Source organism: Nerophis lumbriciformis, linkage group LG08, assembly GCF_033978685.3.
Source record: "Nerophis lumbriciformis linkage group LG08, RoL_Nlum_v2.1, whole genome shotgun sequence".
NCBI classification, from domain to species: domain Eukaryota; kingdom Metazoa; phylum Chordata; class Actinopteri; order Syngnathiformes; family Syngnathidae; genus Nerophis; species Nerophis lumbriciformis.
In genome coordinates this window covers 53,855,001-53,877,154 of record NC_084555.2, presented here as the reverse complement: position 1 = coordinate 53,877,154, position 22,154 = coordinate 53,855,001, and the positions used below count along the sequence as shown (strand labels likewise).

Here is a 22,154-nt window from a genome sequence, read left to right as displayed (position 1 = left end):
CGCACTACAATGCAAAGGAATTAAGGAAATTGCGTTGTTTATTGTGGTTTTTTGTGTGAATAATTATTTGGCCTCGCTTTCAAGTGAAGCGCATCTCCGATTGGCTACAATGTAAGGATATTTAGCCTGCTTTGTTTGTCGCGACCGTCTATTTTCATTATAATTCAAGTTTGATGATAAAGTGCAGTCTGATTTCCCCCCTTCAGCTATTTGCCTTGGCCAATAAGTTGCAGGTAATTTGTTATTATTATTTATTTAATTTATTTTTTTTAAATAGAGATGACATACGTTATTGTATAATTTAAGTTTGTGCGCGTGATTGACAGCCTAAGGCTTATGAGGCACATTTTTTTATTTCAACTTAAAAACGTATGAGCCTATGCCTAGAACATAGGCTATGTGATTACCGTATTTTCCGCACCATAAGCCGCCCTGGGTTATAAGCCGCGCCTTCAATGAACGGCATATTTCAAAACTTTGTCCACCTATAAGACGCCCCGTGTTATAAGCCGCATCTAACTGCGCTAAAGGAATGTCAAAAAAACAGTCAGATAGGTCAGTCAAACTTTAATAATATATTAAAAACCAGCGTGATGTGGGCGCGCATGGAGTCGTATATCAACATGGACGGAGCTGCGTGAAAAAAGCCACCCGGCCTCTTCGCGTAAACTTACCTTAACCACTCGCTCATCTTTTCTTCATCCATCCATCCCTTCGAGTTAGCTTTTATGATGACGCCGGCTGGAAAGGTCTCTTTTGGCAAGGTCTTCCTTTTGAATATCACCATGGGTGGAAGTTTCTGGCCATTAGCATGGCAAGCTAGAACCACAGTGAAGGATGACTTCTCATTCCCTGTGGTGCGAATATTCACCGTACGTGCTCCCGTTGTATCCACAGTGCGGTTCACAGGAATATCAAAAGTCAGTGGAACCTCGTCCATGTTGATAATGTTCTCTGGCCGGATCTTTTTTTCAGCTATCTTGTTTTTACAATATGCACGGAAAGTAGCCAGCTTTTCTTGAAAGTCTTTAGGCAGTTGCTGTGAAATAGTAGTCCGTGTGCGGATGGAGAGATTGCATCTTTTCATGAACCGGAAACCTGTCGCTTAGTAGGAGCCATTTTGTGGTCTTTACAGATGTAAACACACAAAGGAAATGAAACGTAATATCCGCGCGCTTCTTCTTCTTCTTCTACGCGGGCGGGTGGTTGCTTACAGTAGAAGAAGAAGCGCTTCCTGTTCTATGGGGGCGGGTGCTTACCTTGGCGGTTGCTTGCGTAGAAGAAGAAGCACTTCCTCTTCTACGGGGAAAAAAGATGGCGGCTGTTTACCGTAGTTGCGAGACCGAAACTTTATGAAAATGAATCTTAATATTAATCCATATATAAAGCGCACCGGGTTATAAGCCGCACTGTCAGCTTTTGAGTAAATTTGTGGTTTTTGGGTGCGGCTAATAGTGCGGAAAATACGGTATCTTTATTTTCCTGCCTGTCGTTGACAATGGAGATTGTCTGATATTTTGTCATGGATGCAGATCAATCAATAAAGGTTCATCTTTGTCGCGAAATTGTTCACTGCTTCACTGTGCACCCCGCCCTCGTCCCTATTTGAGCATTATAACGTTAACAAGTTAATATTCATTGAAATAAATTCAGAACATTTTTTTTTACCTAACGAAAATATAGGCCTAGTCTTTCTAAAACATTTTTTTAACTTCTTAAAAGCCTCGTTCTGCTTGCTGCAACTGCGCACACAAAGTGTGAGGAACGCACTCCTGATCTGAGGGCATTGGCAACAATAGTCAACACTTTCTTAATGGAAATGACAATAATATTATAATAATGATAAATAATATTACCACGCATTAATATATCTTAGCCACTAATGCGTGGCCAAGAGATATTAATGCGTGGCACGCATTGAATGTCTCTGCTGCATTGGATCAGTCTCCTTTCTTTAACAGGCAAAAGCTTTATAACCTCACTAATATGCTTGCACCGTCTATATTAGATATATAACAACTGGCGGATGGCGGGCGGGTGTGGTTTTGATAAAATGTTGGTTCGGGTGGATGCGGATGGTTGACAACTTTTGTGATGCGGTTGCGGATGAAATAATTGCCTATCCGCGCATCTCTAGTAAGCACACATGATTGTGCGTGCTGCTGCTCCACTAATAGTACTAACCTTTAACACTTAATTTTACTCCTTTTCATTAATTACTAGTTTCTATGTAACTGTTTTTATATTGTTTTACTTTCTTTTTTATTCAAGAAAATATTTTTAATCTATTTATGTTATTTTTTTTATTTTTTTTTTAAAAAGGACCTTATTTTCACCATACCTGGTTGTCCAAATTAGGCATAATAATGTGTTCATTCCACGACTGCATATATCGGTATCGGTTGATATCGGTATCGGTAATTAAGGGTTTGGTCAATATCGGAATATCGGCAAAAAGCCATTATCGGACATCCCTATTCATGGAGTATAATTTTTTTAATTTTTCCCACTGTAGTTGGATTTGTCTGGACAGCAGAACGAAAGCTGCGCCTAATATTTTGGCCCTTTCTTATTGTCCACTGCAATATTAGAAATGTAGGTACAAATATAATACTGCAAACTACTGCCCAACAATAAACATGTACACATCGTCTATTAGTGTTGTACGGTATATCGGTACTGGTATAGTATCGCGGTACTAATGAATCAAAAACGGTACTATACTCTGTTTGAAAAGTACCGCTTCCTGGGCATGACGGCGCGTCGTCACGTCGTGACATTGTTGGTTTTACGAGCAGAGGAGCATGTTCGGCAGCGCACACGCACACACACAGAGTACTTACAAGCAGACACAGTGTGTCGACAGAAAAGGGAGAACGGACGCATTTTGGTGTAAAAACTGTCGATAAAGGTGAAGTTATAACACTGAAACTTTAAAACATGGCTAGCGAGCTAGCGACAAACATCCATCCGCAGTCGGCAGTGTTTTAGCTACTTCTACATCACTAATCCTCGCCTTCATGGCGACAATTAAAGTACGTTTCTTACAAGTATCATTATCACTGCAGGACGAGGAATAGTTACACATGCTTCACTACACACCGTAGGAGGATACAATAGCTCACTGCTAACAGCAAGCTAGCACCCCTGAATGTAAACAAATGCCATGGGTAGATCTACACCTGACATCCACTGTAATGATACCAAGTACAAGAGTGTATCTAGTCGATACTACTATGATTACATCGATATTTTGTATCTTCACAAAACCTTTTTTCTTTTAAATTCATATTATATCCATAAAGTCAGTAAATACGTCCCTGGTAGAGATGCGCGGTTTGCGGACACAACCGCGGAGTCCGCGGATTATCCGCGGATCGGGCGGATGAAATTTAAAAAAAAAAAAGATTTTATCCGCGCGCGGGTCGGGTGGATTAATTAGATTTTTTTTTTTTTTTTTTTTTTTTTTTTTTTGCGGATGGCAGTTAAACCAATTGGGAAATATATATACATAGTTAAATGTTGTTACCCACATACGAAAAACGAGCAGGCACCTGCAGCATATGCCACAACAGAAGAAGAAAAAAGAAAAGAGATGGACACTTTTACGGAGCGGAGAAGGGACGCCTCGCGCGGGGACCGAGGCCCCTTCCCCCGAGAGGGCCCCACCGGGAGCCGTAGCTGAGGCGATCCGCGAGAAGGGCCCGACGCACGTCCAGGGTCACCACCGCGCCGACACCCCGCCTCGTCCGCCTTCGCCGCGGCCGGCGTCACGCGCAGCAGGTAAGCAGCTTACCTGCCCGCCACCCCCGTGGCCGGGGGCTCGTAACAGGGGTCACTCCGTGCGCTCCGCCCGCGCAGCTTACCTGCCCGCCACCCCTGTTGCCGGGGGCGCGTAACAGGGGTCACTCCGCGCGCAGTGCGCTCACGAAAGGGGTGGGGCTCACCCTGGTTGATATAGAGAGCAGGACGGTGGCCATGGAAGTCGGAACCCGCTAAGGAGTGTGTAACAACCCACCTGCCGAATCAACTAGCCCTGAAAATGGATGGCGCTGGAGCGTCGGGCCCATACCCGGCCGTCGCCGGCAGCGAGACGCGCTTGGAGGTGCGCTCAGCGCGGCTCCCATATGATTGCGCACTGGTGTGCGTCTGGGTCGTGACAGCGTGGCACACGAATGTCTGTGCTGCATTGGATCAGTCTCCTTTCTTTAACAGGCAAAAGCTTTATAACCTCAGTGAGGTTATAAAGCTTGCGCACCAAACACGAAGCAAGGCCATGGTGCAGGAGAACAAAGGACTTCTTTCATTTAAGGTTTGTGATAAACTATCAAACTCATTCGTTAAAAGGACTCTATAGTAATATAAAGCAAATTTTTCTGGACATTACCATGCAAGAAAAGTTTATTTTTGGGACCGCGATCACCGCGTAATGATTTTTAAAGGTTGCATTACAAACATTTAACTGTCCCATGTGATCAGCCAGTGCGATTGGAAGTCCATGCTCAATTATTGCCTCCGTAAATAAAACTTCGGCATTTATCACATCCAAAGAATCTGTTTGGGCGACGAAAAACGTTGAAAGTTTTCCACTTGTATCGCTAGCAACGGCATTAGACTTGTTTTTTTGTCCCAACGTGGTCTTTTACATCGCTAATTCCTCCGTGTCCGATCGAAAAATCTTGTCTGCACAAGGTGCAATTCGCGTAGTTTTCACCCTTTTTTTTTTTTAATTAATGAAAAACCCGGAATAGGTTGATGAAAACCGTACGAATTACGGGAAAACCGGAGTAGTTGGCAGGCTCACTAATGCCTTGCATCATCTATATTAGATCGGGCGGATGGCGGGCGGGTGCAGTTCTGATCAAACGTTACATCGGGTGGATGGCGGATGGTTGACGACTTTCTGACGGGGTTGCGGATGAAATAAATTGCCTATCCGCGCATCTCTAGTCCCTGGACACATGAGGACTTTGAATATGACCAATGTTTGATCCTGTAACTACTTGGTATCACATCCATACCTAAATGTGTGGTATCATCCAAAACTAATGTCAAGTATCAAAGAAGAGAAGAATAAGTGATTATTACATTTTAACAGAAGTGTAGATAATAATAATAATAATAATAACTGGGATTTATATAGCGCTTTTCTAAGTACCCAAAGTCGCTTTACATGTAGAACCCATCAATCATTCACACCTGGTGGTGGTAAGCTACTTTCATAGCCACAGCTGCCCTGGGGTAGACTGACAGAAGCGTGGCTGCAATTTGCGCCAACGGCCCCTCCGACCACCACCTATCATTCTTCATTCAATTCACCGGTGTGAGTGGCACCGGGGGCAAAGGGTGAAGTGTCCCGCCCAAGGACACAACGGCAGCGATTTTTGGATGGTAAGAGGCGGGGAGCGAACCTGCAACCCTCAGGTTTCTGGCACGGTTGCTCTACCCACTACGCCATGCCGCCCCAACATAGATAGAACATGTTAAAACAGAAAATAAGCAGATATTAACAGTAAATGAACAAGTGGATTAATAATCAATTTTTACAGCTTGTCCCTCATAATTTTTGAAAAAAACTGAATGATAAATGACACAATATGTTACTGCATACGTCAGCAGACTAATTAGGAGTCTTTGTTTGTTTACTACTAAAAGACAAGTAAGGTGATGTTCGAAATCGGTTCTCCCGGTTGTTCGATAAGAAAAGAACAGATTCCATGGACTCGAATCCCTTTTTGAGAACCGGTTCCCGTTATCGAGGCCACTATAGTAAAAAAAAAAAAGAAAAAAAAAAGAGTTGGTTCTTTATTCGAATCCCTGGGAACGAATCCCGTCCCACAGGAAATGCCCTGTGGAACATCACAGGAAATGACGTAGCTCAGTCTTTAAACTGAGCTACGTCATTTTCACCTAGAGCAGGGGTCGGCAACCCAAAATGTTGAAAGAGCCATATTGGACCAAAAATACAAAAACAAATCTGTCTGGAGCCGCAAAAAATTAAAAGCCATATTACATACAGATAGTGTGTCATGAGATATAAATTGAATTAAGAGGACTTAAAGGAAACTAAATGACCTCAAATATAGCTACAAACGAGGCATAATGATGCAATATGTACATATAGCTAGCCTAAATAGCATGTTAGCATCGATTAGCTTGCAGTCATGCAGTGACCAAATATGTCTGATTAGCACTCCACACAAGTCAATAACATCAACAAAACTCACCTTTCATGCACAACGTTAAAAGTTTGGTGGACAAAATGAGACAGAAGAAGAAGTGGCATAAAACACGTCCTAGAAAGTCGCAGAAAGTTATACATGTAAACAAACTACGGTGAGTTCAAGGACCGCCAAAATTAGTAGGACAAAACGGCGCTCGCCAAATACTGGAATCAGTGAAGCATGTTTAATATAAACTGTGCTTTGTAACAATTAGGGAGGTTTGTGTCATGTTTGTCCTCCTACAGAAACCATATTAAAAACAAAAAATAGATTTTTTCCCCTCATCTTTTTCCATTTTTCATACATTTAAAAAGCTCCAGAGAGCCACTAGGGCGGCGCTAGAGCCGCGGGTTGCCGACCCCTGACCTAGAGTGATCACAGAGACAGGTTTTTTTTGTGTTACTGTATATATTTGTTTTTCTGGGAAAAAAAACATACTTTGGGTAACAACAGTCAATATTTATTTATTTTATTTTTTTTAGTGGGGTAACAGTCAATATTTTATTTTTTTCTTCTTATAAAATAAAAGTGAGCTTTTGTTAAACCAAATATTGTGTGTTTTTTTCCATATACAACAACCTATCTGGATTCGATAAGAGAATCGATAAGGAATCGGTTCGATAAGAGGATTCGATAATGGGCTCGAACTCAATCATTTCTTATCAAACATCATCCCTAAAGACAAGTTGTTCACTATTTTATTTAAGGACTAAATTCTTCTTTGATTCCAATAATAAACACGTGTTTAATGTACCCGAAGATTTTTTGTTAAAATAAAGCCAATATTGACATTTTTTGTGGTCCCCTCATTTAGAAAAGTACCGAAAAAAAAAAGAAAAAAAACGGGTCTTGATCCTACAAGTTTGTCAAATTATCGGCCCATTTCTAAATTACCTTTTGTGTCAAAAATTTTGGAGAAATGTGTTTTGGCGCAACTACAGCCTTTTTTAGATGAAAATAGCACTTTAGATCCATTTCAGTCTGGATACAAAGCTTTGCACAGTACTGAATCTGCACTTTTAAAGGTTTTTAATGATTTGCTATTAATATCTGATTCTGGCAGCTCTGCCATTTTAGTGCTTTTAGATCTTACAGCTGCCTTTGACACAGTCCACCACACAATTCTTTTAGACCGCCTGAGAGACTGCATTAGAGTGGTTCAGATCCTACCTGTCAGAAAGGTCCTTCTCTGTCAGGCTGGGGGACGCCACTTCTTCTTCTGCTCCGCTTTACTGTGGTGTCCCCCAGGGATCTATTCCAGGCCCCATCCTGTTCGCTCTATATCTCCTCCCTCTTGGAGAGATTTTTAAGAGGCATGGAGTGTCATATCACTTTTATGCAGACGACTGCCAAATTTATATGCCTATTTCAAAAGGCCACGGCCCCCTGAGACCCCTTCTCAACTGTCTATGCCACGTCAAGGCTTGGTTAGCCCAGGATGTTTTAATAATGAATGAGGGGAAAAACGTAAATTTTAGTGTTTGGTCCGGCCCTCACTGACTTGGGACCATTGCAAAATGATGTGCGTCCCAAAGCCACCAGCCTTGGCGTCACTATAGACAGCCATTTTAAACTTGACAAACAAGTCAATGGCGTTTTAAAATCGTGTTTTTATCATCTTCGTCTTTTAGCAAAGGTAAAACCGTTTTTATCTTTTAACCTTTTTGAACAAGTCGTGCATGCTTTTATTTCAAGTGGCCTGGACTACTGCAATGCACTTTATGCTGGCATTAGCCAAAGAGCTCTCTCCCGGTTGCAGTTAGTCCAGAATGCGGCAGCAGGACTTTTAACAGGGGCCAGGAGACGCCAGCATATAACCCCAATTCTTCAGAGTTTGCACTGGCTCACCTGTTCATTTTAGAATTGATTTTAAAACCTTGCTGTTTGTTTTTAAAGCTTTACATGGACTGGCACCTCAGTATATCTCGGACCTCATCCAAACTTACAATCCTGCACGCGCTCTGAGGTCCAAGAGCCAGCTCCAGCTCGTGGTGTCCGAGACCAGACTTAAAACCAGGGGAGACAGGGCCTTCTCTGTGGTCGGCCCTAAGCTCTGGAACACTCTGCCCCTCCATGTTCCAACTGCTCCCACAGTGGAGTGTTTTAAGTCTCGTCTTAAGACCCACTTTTATTCTCTGGCTTTTAACACTACGTGAGTTGTGTGGTCCTCTGTTGCCCTCTGTGTTTTTAAAATTTTGCTTTCTATTTACTGTTTTAATTGGTTTTACCCTTTGAAATTGTTTTTAATCATATTTATTAGGGCCCGCATGGCCCATTGCAAAAGGACTCCCAACGGGAGTCCTTTTGCAATGGGACATAAGGACCTATTGTTTTTCTAAGGTTTTATTATTATTATTAGGGCCCGCATGGCCCATTGTAAAAGGAATCCCAACGGGAGTCCTTTTGCAATGGGACATAAGGACCTATTGTTTTTCTAAGGTTTTATTATTATTATTATTATTAGGGCCCGCATGGCCCATTGTAAAAGGAATCCCAACGGGAGTCCTTTTGCAATGGGACATAAGGACCTATTGTTTTTCTAAGGTTTTATTATTATTCCGCCGCCTCTTTGAGCACTAATTTGACCCACTTAACATGCTTCAAAACTCACCATATTTGACCCACACATCAGGACCTGCGAAAATTGCCTTTTTAAAAAAAAAACGAACCCCAAAACTCAAAATTGCGCTCTAGCGCCCCCTAGAAAGAAAACTGCTTATAACTCCCAGTACGAATGTTGTAGAGACATGAAACAAAAACCTCTATGTAGGGCTCACTTAGCCCTACTTTTCATTAATTAATTTCCTCGGGCAAAAATCAACAGGAAGTTGGCAATTCCCCCTTCAAGACAAAAAAGTACTACAAACAGTCACTTTTGCCTCTTTGAGCTGTAATTTGACCCCCTTAACATGCTTCAAAACTCACGGAACTGAACACACACATCAAGACTAGCAGAAATTGCGATCTAATAAAAAAACCTAACCCCAAATTTAAAAATTGCGCTCTAGAGCAATTTTTTAATAAAACGGAGAAAAAACTGCTCCTCGGAAGAAAAAAATGACAAAACTGCCTGTAACTCCCACTGGGAAGGTCGGAGAGACATGAAACCTCAATGTAGGTCTCACTTAGACCTACATTTCATAAATTGACAACCCCCAGCAAAAATCAACAGGAAGTTTGCTATTCCCCCTTCAAAACAACATTTTTGTAAAAAACGGTCACCTTCCTTCAAAATCTATCTCCTCTGAGCGCGTTTGTCGTTTAGGCTTCAAACTAACACAGGAGAGAGATTGAACCCTTGTGTATAAAAGTATAGAACAGCTTTTTAATACCTGCTCCGGTTTTGATTTTATGACCCTTCAAAGACCCGCTGCACTGATGCTGCTGCGCTGCTGTTTTTTTAAGATGGCTGCTTAAAAGCGGGAAGCACCAACGTGCCTACACAATGCAGACAAGGTAGGTACACTAGACAAAAGTCTTGGGACACTTCAGACTAAAAGTAGACAAAAGTATTGGGACACTTAGGACTAGCACCTGCCAAATACGCGGGCCCGACCAACGCTGCTTGCAGCTTTAATTATTATTATTATTCCGCCGCCTCTTCGAGCACTAATTTTACCCACTTAACATGCTTCAAAATTCACCATATTTGACCCACACATCAGGACCTGCGAAAATTGCCTTTTTAAAAAAAAACCGAACCACAAAACTCAAAATTGCGCTCTAGCGCCCCCTAGGAAAAAAAAAACTAGACTGCCTGTAACTCCCACTAGGAAGGTCGGACAGACATGAAACAAAAACCTCTATGTAGGTCTGACTTACACCTACCTTTCATAATTGTACATCCTCGGGCAAAAATCAACAGGAAGTTGGCAATTCCCCCTTCAAGACAAAAAAGTACTACAAACAGTCACTTTTGCCTCTTTGAGTTGTAATTTGACCCCCTTAACATGCTTCAAAACTCACCAAACTGAACGCACACATCAGGACTGGCAAAAATTGCGATCTAATAAAAAAAAAACCTAACCCCAAATTTAAAAATTGCGCTCTAGAGCAATTTTTGAATAAAACGGAGAAAAAACTGCTCATCGGAAGAAAAAAATGACAAAACTGCCTGTAACTCCCACCGGGAAGGTCGGAGAGACATGAAACAAAAACCTCTACGTAGGTCTCACTTAGACCTACATTTCATAAATTGACAACCCCCAGCAAAAATCAACAGGAAGTTTGCTATTCCCCCTTCAAAACAATTTTTTTGTAAAAACCGGTCACCTTCCTTCAAAAACTATCTCCTCTGAGCGCGTTTGTCGTTTCGGCTTCAAACTAACACAGGAGAGAGATTAAACCCTTGTGTATAAAATAACAGAACAGAAACCTGCTCCGGTTTTGATTTTATGACCCTTCAAAGACCCGCTGCGCTGATGCTGCTGCGCTGCTGTTTTTTTAAGATGGCTGCTTAAAAGCGGGAAGCACCAACGTGCCCACACAATGCAGACAAGGTAGGTACACTAGACAAAAGTCTTGGGACACTTCAGACTAAAAGTAGACAAAAGTATTGGGACACTTAGGACTAGCACCTGCCAAATACGCGGGCCCGACCAACGCTGCTTGCAGCTTTAATTATTATTATTATTCCGCCGCCTCTTCGAGCACTAATTTTACCCACTTAACATGCTTCAAAACTCACCAAACTGAACGCACACATCAGGACTGGCAAAAATTGCGATCTAATAAAAAAAACCTAACCCCAAAATTAAAAATTGCGCTCTAGAGCAATTTTTGAATAAAACGGAGAAAAAACTGCTCATCGGAAGAAAAAAATGACAAAACTGCATGAAACAAAAACCTCTATGTAGGTCTCACTTAGACCTACATTTCATAAATTGACAACCCCCCAGCAAAAATCAACAGGAAGTTTGCTATTCCCCCTTCAAAACAATTTTTTTGTAAAAACCGGTCACCTTCCTTCAAAAACTATCTCCTCTGAGCGCGTTTGTCGTTTCGGCTTCAAACTAACACAGGAGAGAGATTAAACCCTTGTGTATAAAATAACAGAACAGAAACCTGCTCCGGTTTTGATTTTATGACCCTTCAAAGACCCGCTGCGCTGATGCTGCTGTTTTTTTAAGATGGCTGCTTAAAAGCAGGAAGCACCAACGTGCCCACACAATGCAGACAAGGTAGGTACACTAGACAAAAGTCTTGGGACACTTCAGACTAAAAGTAGACAAAAGTATTGGGACACTTAGGACTAGCACCTGCCAAATACGCGGGCCCGACCAATGCTGCTTGCAGCTTTAATTTTATATTGTTTTTAATTGTGTTTAATATTGTTGTGCAGCACTTTGGAAACATTTTGTTGTTTAAATGTGCTATATAAATAAAGTGGATTGGATTGGAAAGTATCGAAAAACATTTTGGTAGCGGTACTAAAATATTGGTATTGGGACAACCCTATCGTCCATACATCGGTGAGTGTGTACCTAATGTTGTGGCCACTTAGCGAGAGACCATGGGTGTGTGCGGTGTCTTACTTCTCTCTCTTCAGCAGCGCTCTCTCCTCCATCAGGCTGAGGGGGCTGCTTCGCGTGGACCCGTCAGGACCCTCGGCCTCCCCTGCAGGCGGACTGGGAGCTTTGGTGACGGGCGTGGAGGTGAAACAGGTCTTTGGTTTGGAATGCTGGCGCTCCGCACTCACTGGCGTTGGGTTGATTCTTCTGGAAGGTTTGCTTCCTCTGCAGGGTAAAATGGTGACAAATACGAGAGGAGATGATTGACGTAGGGAAGTGGTTTTTGGTACTTACGTGTGGGTGACAGGTGACGAGCCCACAGGTGGAAAGTCCTCCAGGTTGTTGAGATTGAGCTGACCGAGGGACGGAGGTGAGACCTGCTCGCTGGTCCCGCCTCCTCTGCTTGTCTTCTTCCCGCTGTCATCAGTGTGATGTGCTCCTTGTCCCCCCGAGTGTCTTCCCTGACCACCGCTCCTCCTGCGACCCTTCTGCAGCTCAGGGGAGGACAGCACGAAGTCCCCGAGACTCATCCTCTGGCCGGCCCGCCTCTCGGAACCCGAAGGCCTGGACGCCGGGCTCCATGTGTTGGAGAAGCCGGGGCTGCTTGTGCACTGAGCGTCACAGTCTGTCCCGGGGGACACTGACGGCGCGGGGGAAAAGAGCTGGACACGGCTCGCGTTCCGTGAACCGGCGGACCTCCTCTCGGAGAAGCCCTGCGAGTGAGCGGCGGGTCTGAGCCGATTGGGGGTCTTGGCAGGCGTGGCAGGGCCATGGGTGAGGGCTTGGCTGCTCTTGTCCCGCAGGAAGTTTAGGAGGAAAGGGACAAACTCTTGCTTGTGGATCCTCACTTCTGGATCACTGAAGGCCAGCCGGTCATCATCCTGTAATCAAGATACTGACCTCAATATAGGACAGGATTTATTGTTATTTTTAATTAAAAACACTTGGCCCTAATAGTATAGAGCAGGGGTGTCCTAAGTGCAGCCTGCAACTCATCTTTTTAACAGCCTGAAGTACATTCTAAAAAATACTAAACAAGCACAACAAGCAAATAAGCAAACAGGTTAAATGGAGCAAGAAAAAAATTGCAATGTTGACTTTAATTGCTCAAAAAATATTAACGATATATAATGAATAGTGTGCGTGTGTTTGTGTGTGTGTATATATATATATATATATTAGAGATGCGCAGATAGGCAATTATTTCATCCGCAACCGCATCAGAAAGTCATCAACCATCCGCCATCCACCCGACCTAACATTTGATCAGAACCGCACCCGCCCGTTGTTATATATCTAATATAGACGATGCAAGGCATTAGTGAGGTTATAAAGCTTTTGCCTGTTAAAGAAAGGAGACTGATCCAATGCAGCACAGACATTCGCGTGCCACGCTGTCACGACCCAGACGCACACCAGTGCGCAATCATATGGGAGCCGCGCTGAGCGCACCTCCAAGCGCGTCTCGCTGCCGGCGACGGCCGGGTATATGGGCCCGACGCTCCAGCGCCATCCATTTTCAGGGCTAGTTGATTCGGCAGGTGGGTTGTTACACACTCCTTAGCGGGTTCCGACGTCCATGGCCACCGTCCTGCTGTCTATATCAACCAGGGTGAGCCCCACCCCTTTCGTGAGCGCACTGCGCGCGGAGTGACCCCTATTACGCGCCCCCGGCCACGGGGGTGGCGGGCAGGTAAGCTGCTTACCTGCTGCGCGTGACGCCGGCCGCGGCGAAGGCGGACGAGGCGGGGTGTCGGTGCGGTGGGCGCGGTGGTGACCCTGGACGTGCGTCGGGCCCTTCTCGCGGATCGCCTCAGCTACGGCTCCCGGTGGGGCCCTCTCGGGGGAAGGGGCCTTGGTCCCGGACCCCGGCGAGGCGTCCCTTCTCCGCTCCGTAAAAGTGTCCATCTCTTTTTTTTTTTTTCTTCTGTTGTGGCATATGCTGCAGGTGCCTGCTCGTTTTTCGTATGTGGGTAACAACATTTAACTATGTATATATATTTCCCAATTGGTTTAACTGCCACCCGCCTGAATCTATTTAAAATCTAATTTTTTTTTATTTCAACCGCCCGACCCGACCCGACCCGCGGATAAAATCTTTTTTTTTTTTTTTTCATCCGCCCGATCCGCGGATAATCCGCGGACTCCGCGGTTGTGCCCGCAAACCGCGCATCTCTAATATATATATATTAGGGATGTCCCGATCCAGGTTTTTGCACTTCCGATCCGATACCGATATTGTTTTTGCATTTCCGATCCGATACCGATACTGACCGATACTGGCCTATCCGAGCATGTATTAAAGTTTAAAGTTATTTAGCCTACTTAGTTGTCAGAATCATGTTGAAAAGGGTTTTAGTACTCTTGATAACAACTAGCCAGCTGAATTAGGGGAGTTTGAATAATACACAATGGTTGGTAACAAGAAACTGACCTGTTTATTCAAGGATAAACACAAAATAGACAAAATTATACATGACAAACAGAAATGGCATCATTGAACTAGGGCTGGGCGATATGGCCTTTTTTTAATATTGCGATATTTCAAGGCCATATTGCGATACACAATATATATCTCGATATTTTGCCTTAGCCTTGAATGAACACTTGATGCATATAATCACAGCAGTATGATGATTCTATGTGTTTTGATTGATTGATTGAGACTTTTATTAGTAGGTTGCACAGTGAAGTACATATTCCGTACAATTGACCACTAAATGGTAACAACCGAATACGTTTTTCAACTTGTTTAAGTCGGGGTCCACTTAAATTGATTGATGATACAGATATATACTATCAGATATATACTATCATCATAATACAGTCATCACACAAGATAATCACATTGAATTATTTACATTATTTATAATCCAGGGCGTCGGATGTAAGTGTCAAAAAGACAGCCAAAAGAGTTTGATATGAGAATAAATCTAAAGTTAAAATATAGGGTAGAAATGCACCCATTTGCAGGAAATGTAGTCTTGATTTTCAACATTTTCTTTCAAGGCTTGCATGTCTACATTAAAACATTCTTCTTCATACTGCATTAATATATGCTACTTTTAAACTTTCATGCAGAGAAGGAAATCACAACTAAAAAAAATCACTAATTTTTTCATACGGTGTTGATGTGGACATTTTTGCCTCTGCATTTTGATGGTGTGGACGTGTGGCCCCGAATGGAGATACCGGTAAGTGTCTCGACAGACGTCACAATATTTGAACAATGATGACGAAAACTGTTTTCTCTGTCGTGTCCGTGTGTCAAAAATTGTTATGCGCTTATTTTTTTATTTGATTTTGTGCGTGGCATAGATTTGCTATGCGCAGAGGACGCTTGAGCAGTGTGCAATTGCACAGGCGAGCACCTTAGAGGGAGCGTTGCTAGCACGGCTGCGCTAGCATCACAGCTAACGTTAGCCATGCTGCTACCTCTCTGCTGGGAGAGGACGTATACGTATGTGACGTATGACGTGACAGTATGTGACGTATGACGCGACAGTATGTGACGTATGTCGTGACAGTATGTGACGTATGACGTGACAGTATGTGACGTATGACGTGACAGTATGTGACGTATGACGTGACAGTATGTGACGTATGACGTGACAGTATGTGACGTATGACGTGACAGTATGTGACGTATGACGTGACAGTATGTGACGTATGACGTGACAGTATGTGACGTATGACGTGACAGTATGTGACGTATGACGTGACAGTATGTGACGTATGACGTGACAGTATGTGACGTATGACGTGACAGTATGTGACGTATGACGTGACATATGACGTGACAGTATGTGACGTATGACGTTGACAGTATGTGACGTATGTCGTGACAGTATGTGACGTGTGTAAGAAGGTGCACTTGCTGTCTGTGAGAGGGAGACACAGGAAAGAGTGAGAAGAGCCTGTCGTGTAATGCTAGCAGCTAAAAGCAACTGTGTGAGATTCCACAGACCTGTGGATGTGTTGAAGGTGTGCTGGAAAATGCGGAACGGAAATTACGGAGCAGCAGAAAAGTGGAATGTATTATTTAAATCGGTGCGTTGGAAAACACGGACCGGAGTTTTTTTTAAACTGGATCTGGATCTGCATTTTCCCATGCCTTGCCGATACGCAATTTTTGGCAAATATCGGCAGCCGATCCAATCCAAATATCGGATCGGGACATCCCTAATATATATATATAGTACAGGCCAAAAGTTGACACCTTCTCATTCAATGCGTTTTTTTTCCATGACTATTTACATTGTAGATTGTCACATCAAAACTATGAATGAACACATGAGGAGTTATGTACTTAACAAAAAAAGGTGAAATAACTGAAAACATGTTTTATATTCCAGTTTCTTCAAAATAGCAGACCTTTTTTCCTCCGATTACTTTTTCGCACACTCTTGGCATTCTCTCCATGAGCTTCAAGAGGTAGTCACCTGAAAATGGTTTTCACTTCACAGGTGTGCTTGAAGCTCATGGAGAGAGAATGCCAAAAGTGCGCAAAGCAGTAATTAGAGCAAGGGGTGGCTATTTAGAAGAAACTATGCTACAAACAGACATTTTATATCAAAATGTCTGTTTTATATTAAATATATAAACTTGGGCTGGGCGATATATGGAATATACTGGATATATGGCGGGTTTGTCTCTGTGCGATATAGAAAATGACTATATGGTGATATTGGAGTATACATTCTCACTAGGGCTGCAACAACTAATCGATTAAATCGATTAAAATCGATTATAAAAATAGTTGGCGATTAATTTAGTCATCGATTCGTTGGATCTATGCTATGCGCAGAGGCTACTTTTTATTTTTATTTTTTTATAAACCTTTATTTATAAACTGCAACATTTACAAACAGCTGAGAAACAATAATCAAAATAAGTATGGTGCCAGTATGCTGTTTTTTTCCCCAATAAAATACTGGAAAGGATAGAAATGTAGTTTGTCTCTTTTATCCGATTATTAATCGATTAATCGAAGTAATAATCGACCGATTAATCGATCATCAAATTAGTTGTTAGTTGCAGCCCACGCAGTTGCTTTTAGCTGTGGTCATTACACTACAGGCTTTTCTCACTCTCTCCTCACTGAGAGATAAAACAAGCGCACCTTCTTATAGTGATGGGTCCGGCAACACCGATGCATCGGCGCATGCGTCGAGCTCATAGAGCAAAACCCTGTGTCGGTGCGCGTACCGCTTTTAGAAAGTCACGTGACCGATCATGAGCTGTTTTGGTCACGTGACCGATACGCCAACTGTGTCGCCTCCTCTGTGCCCTGTGAGCGGCTCTTTTCTACAGCCGGAGAAATAATAACTAAGAAGAGAAATCGTCTAAAATGTAATACGTCAGAATTTTTTATTTTTTTTTTAAATAAAAATGTGTAAAAAAATAAAATGAAACAAATTCCCAGTCCACAATCATCCACAACACGTTCTCTTAGATTTCCATGTTATGATACATGTTCACATTATTTATTGACTGTATCTAAAAAAGATAAACATATATTTTTATTTAAATGAAGATATGAAATAATCCTAAATGAAATACAATGACTTGGTTTATATTATTGTATATACTAGGGCAGGGGTCACCAACGCGGTGCCCGCGGTCACCAGGTAGCCCGTAAGGACCAGATCAGTCGCCCGCTGGCCTGTTCTAAAAATAGCTCAAAGAGCAGCACTTACCAGTGAGCTGCCTCTATTTTTTAAATTGTATTTATTTACTAGCAAGCTGGTCTCGCTTTGCTCGACATTTTTAATACTAAAAGAGACAAAACTCAAATAGAATTTGAAAATCCAAGAAAATATTTTAAAGACTTGGTCTTCACTTGGAATAAGCGGTAGAAAATGGATGGATGGATGGGTCTTCACTTGTTTAAATAAATTCATTTATTTTTTACTTTGCTTCTTATTACTTTTAGAAATACAATTTTAGAGAAAAGATACAACCTTAAAAATGATTTTAGGATTTTTAAACAAATATACCTTTTTACCTTTTAAATGTCTTCCTCTTCTTTCCTGACAATTTAAATCAATGTTCAAGTATTTTTATTTATTTTTTTATTGTAAAGAATAATAAATATTTTAGCTTCTGGTTTTTTGACGAAGAATATTTGTGAAATATTTCTTCAAACTTACTATGATTAAAATTCAAAAAAAATTATTCTGGCAAATCTAGAAAATCTGTAGAATCAAATTTAAATCTTATTTCAAAGTATTTTGAATTTCTTTTAAAATTTTTGTTCTGGAAAATCTAGAAGAAATACTTATTTGTCTTTGTTAGGAATATAGCTTGGTCCAATTTGTTAAATATTCTAACAAAGTGCAGATTGGATTTTAACCAATTTAAAACATGTCATCAAAATTCTAAAATTGATCTTAATCAGGAAAAATTACTAATGATGTTCCATAAATTCTTTTTTAAATTTTTTCAAAAAGATTCAAATTAGCTAGTTTTTCTCTTCTTTTTGTCGGTTGAATTTTGAATTTTAAAGAGTCGAAATTGAAGATAAACTATGTTTCAAAATTTTATTTTAATTTTTTTCGTGTTTTCTCCTCTTTTAAACCGTTCAATTAAGTGTTTTTTTCATCATTTATTCTCTACAAAAAACCTTCTGTAAAAGGAAAACAAATGTATGACGGAATGACAGACAGAAATACCCATTTTTTTTATATATATAAATGTATTTATTTAGCTATTCTTGTTTAAATCACACTTACGTGTAACTTACAAATGACAATATATTTATTTATTGAAGTGTGTATCAAACTGGTAGCCCTTCGCATTAATCAGTACCCAAGAAGTAGTTTTTGGTTTCAAAAAGGTTGGTGACCCCTGTACTAGGGCATCAAATCAGTGTCAGTTGAGTCGGTCCATAGGTTGCCTGTAGGGATTTTTAATGTCCAGCAGATGTCAGTATTTAGTGACACAGTATCGACACAGTATCAATACAGTTTTGCAATGTGTCGAAACGCTTCATGACGCCTCATCAACCCATCACTACCTTCTTACATACGTCACATACTGTCGCGCGTGCAACGCCATACTCCCTCGCTGCGCAGAGAGGTAGCGGCGTGGGTAACGTTAGCTGTGATGCTAGCGGAGTGGTAATACGAGAGAAAGAAGGTGCGAATCTGGTAACAAATGAAGGAAGCATTAATTCCTAAGAAAAACAGCAGGGGGTCCATCGTCTGGCGGTGGTTTGGCTTCAAGTGGGAAGATGTCGAACAGACAACTGTAATATGTCAAGTATGCGGCAAAAGCGTTGCTACAAAAAAGTAGCATTACTGCTAATTTGTAGCATCATTTGAAAAGTCACCCGCGAGAGAATGAAGAGTGCTTGAAACTCCGCTTGTCAACATCTCCGTTCAGTGCCACACCAACAAAATGCCCAAGCAACCATTTCCACATCAACACCGTATGAAACAAATAGTCAACAACAGAAGCCGCAGGAACCTACCACATAGTGAAGGACATACACTATTTGATTTCCTATTATGCAGCTCATTTTTATTTGACACTTATTGAAATATCTTGTGTGACATCATGCACAAAAGTGCACTTTATTTGTTTTTAACTATTGCAGTGGCGTTCTGTACAAAAAGTGCACTTTAATTTAGTGTTGTTTTGATATGTCATCTTAGTGACATCATGCACAAAAGTGCTTGTTTTAAAATGTCTCTGACAATCTTGCACTTTCTGTTTTGAAATGACATGAATGTTTGTGCCACTGCTTAATAACTCTTTAATAAATACACTTTTACTTGTGATTTCCCTCTCTGCATGAAAGTTTAAAAGAAGCATATATTAATGCAGTATAAAGAAGAATGTTTTAATGTACCGTATTTTCCGCACCATAAGGCGCCCTGGGTTATAAGCCGCGCCTTCAATGAACGGCATATTTCAAAACTTTGTCCACCTATAAGCCGCCCCGTGTTGTAAGCCGCATCTAACTGCGCTAAAGGAATGTCAAAAAAACAGTCAGATAGGTCAGTCAAACTTTAATAATATATTAAAAACCAGCGTTCTAACAACTCTGTTCACTCCCAAAATGTACGCAAATGTGCAATCACAAACATACGTATATCAACATGGACAGAGCTGCGTGAAAAAAGCCACCCGGCCTCTTCGCGTAAACTTAAACTTACCTTAACCACTCGCTCATCTTTTCTTCATCCATCCCTTCGAGTTAGCTTTTATGATGACGCCGGCTGGAAAGGTCTCTTTTGGCAAGGTCTTCCTTTTGAATATCACCATGGGTGGAAGTTTCTGGCCATTAGCATGGCAAGCTAGAACCACAGTGAAGGATGACTTCTCATTCCCTGTGGTGCGAATATTCACCGTACGTGCTCCCGTTGTATCCACGGTGCGGTTCACAGGAATATCAGTTGCTGTGAAATAGTAATCCGTGTGCAGATGGAGAGATTGCGTCTTTTCATGAACCGGATCCCTGACGCTTAGTAGGAGCCATTTTGTGGTCTTTACAGATGTAAACACACAAAGGAAATGAAACGTACGGTGATATCCGCGCGCTTTTTCTTCTTCTACGCGGGCGGGTGGTTGCTTACAGTAGAAGAAGAAGCGCTTCCTGTTCTATGGGGGCGGGTGCTTACCTTGGCGGTTGCTTGCGTAGAAGAAGAAGCGCTTCCTGTTCTACCGGGAAAAAAGATGGTGGCTGTTTACCGAAGTTGCGAGACCGAAACTTTATGAAAATGAATCTTAATATTTATCCATATATAAAGCGCACCGGGTTATAAGGCGCACTGTCAGCTTTTGAGAAAATTTGTGGTTTTTTAGGTGCGCCTTATAGTGCGGAAAATACGGTAGACACTAGAGATGCGCGGTTTGCGGGCACAACCGCGGAGTCCGCGGATTATCCGCGGATCGGGCGGATGAAATTTTAAAAAATTAGATTTTATCAGCGGGTCGGGTCGGGCGATTGAAATTAAAAAAAATTAGATTTTAAATAGATTCAGGCGGGTGGCAGTTAAACCAATTGGGAAATATATATACATAGTTAAATGTTGTTACCCACATATGAAAAACAAGCAGGCACCTGCAGCATATGCCACAACAGAAAAAAAAAAAGAAAAAGAGATGGACACTTTTACGGAGCGGAGAAGGGACGCCTCGCCGGGGTCCGGGCCCCACCGGGAGCCGTAGCTGAGGCGATCCGCAAGAAGGGCCCGACGCACGTCCAGGGTCACCACCGCGCCCACCGCACCGACACCCCGCCTCGTCCGCCTTCGCCGCGGCCGGCGTCACGCGCAGCAGGTAAGCAGCTTACCTGCCCGCCACCCCCGTGGCCGGGGGCTCGTAACAGGGGTCACTCCGCGCGCTCCGCCCGCGCAGCTTACCTGCCCGCCACCCCTGTTGCCGGGGGCGCGTAACAGGGGTCACTCACGAAAGGGGTGGGGCTCACCCTGGTTGATATAGACAGCAGCTAGGACGGTGGCCATGGAAGTTGGAACCCGCTAAGGAGTGTGTAACAACCCACCTGCCGAATCAACTAGCCCTGAAAATGGATGGCGCTGGAGCGTCGGGCCCATATACCCGGCCGTCGCCGGCAGCGAGACGCGCTTGGAGGTGCGCTCAGCGCGGCTCCCATATGATTGCGCACTGGTGTGCGTCTGGGTCGTGACAGCGTGGCACGCGAATGTCTGTGCTGCATTGGATCAGTCTCCTTTCTTTAACAGGCAAAAGCTTTATAACCTCACTAATGCCTTGCATCGTCTATATTAGATATATAACAACGGGCGGGTGGCGGGCGGATGCAGTTCTGATCAAATGTTAGATCGGGTGGATTGCGGATGGTTGACGACTTTCTGATGCGGTTGCGGATGAAATAATTGCCTATCCGCGCATCTCTGGTAGACACATAGAATCATCATACTGCTGTGATTATATGCATCAAGTGTTCATTCAAGGCTAAGGCAAAATATCCACATATATATGGTGTATGGTGACATGGCCTAAAAATAAGGAGATATTAATAAAAGGCCATATGGCCCAGCCCTACTGTATTATATTAAGTATGTGTGGTGATTTTGTTGTTGTTTATATGGCATTTGCGTTTGATTAGAACGATCAAACAGCCAGAGAAAAGCCAAAAGACGACATAAAAACATGATGTTTACACAACAACAACTTTAATAACTCTATTGTGATGACGTCATCCTCCATGTTTATTAATATTAGTGCCTAAGACGTCATGTTTGTAAATATTAGTGCCTGTCAGGGCAGGTAATGACTGAGCTAACGTCACGCTGGCCACCATCTACGTAACTGAGTCCATATTTTAATGACAATATAAATTTTAAGTTTGGTTCATTTTAAAGGCATAAAGCTGAAAACGTCAATGGCTAGCTTGTTAGCCGTGGAGCTAAAAGTTTTGTTTACAATGCGT

The 22,154-nt window shown here is 42.4% G+C and overlaps 2 protein-coding genes across 2 annotated transcripts in view; both read right to left on the bottom strand.

The window, feature by feature from the left end:
* Window positions 1–22,154, bottom strand: part of ttbk2a (tau tubulin kinase 2a) — a 331,495-nt gene that overhangs the window by 165,245 nt on the left and 144,096 nt on the right. The window lies entirely within an intron of this gene.
* Window positions 1–22,154, bottom strand: part of cdan1 (codanin 1) — a 91,467-nt gene that overhangs the window by 69,094 nt on the left and 219 nt on the right. Inside the window, exons 2-3 of the mRNA XM_061969194.1 lie at window positions 12,029–12,615; window positions 11,759–11,959 (exon numbers count right to left, since the gene is read on the bottom strand). Of these exons, the coding sequence (XP_061825178.1) occupies window positions 11,759–11,959; window positions 12,029–12,615 (788 nt within the window). The remainder of the gene's footprint in view (window positions 1–11,758; window positions 11,960–12,028; window positions 12,616–22,154) is intronic.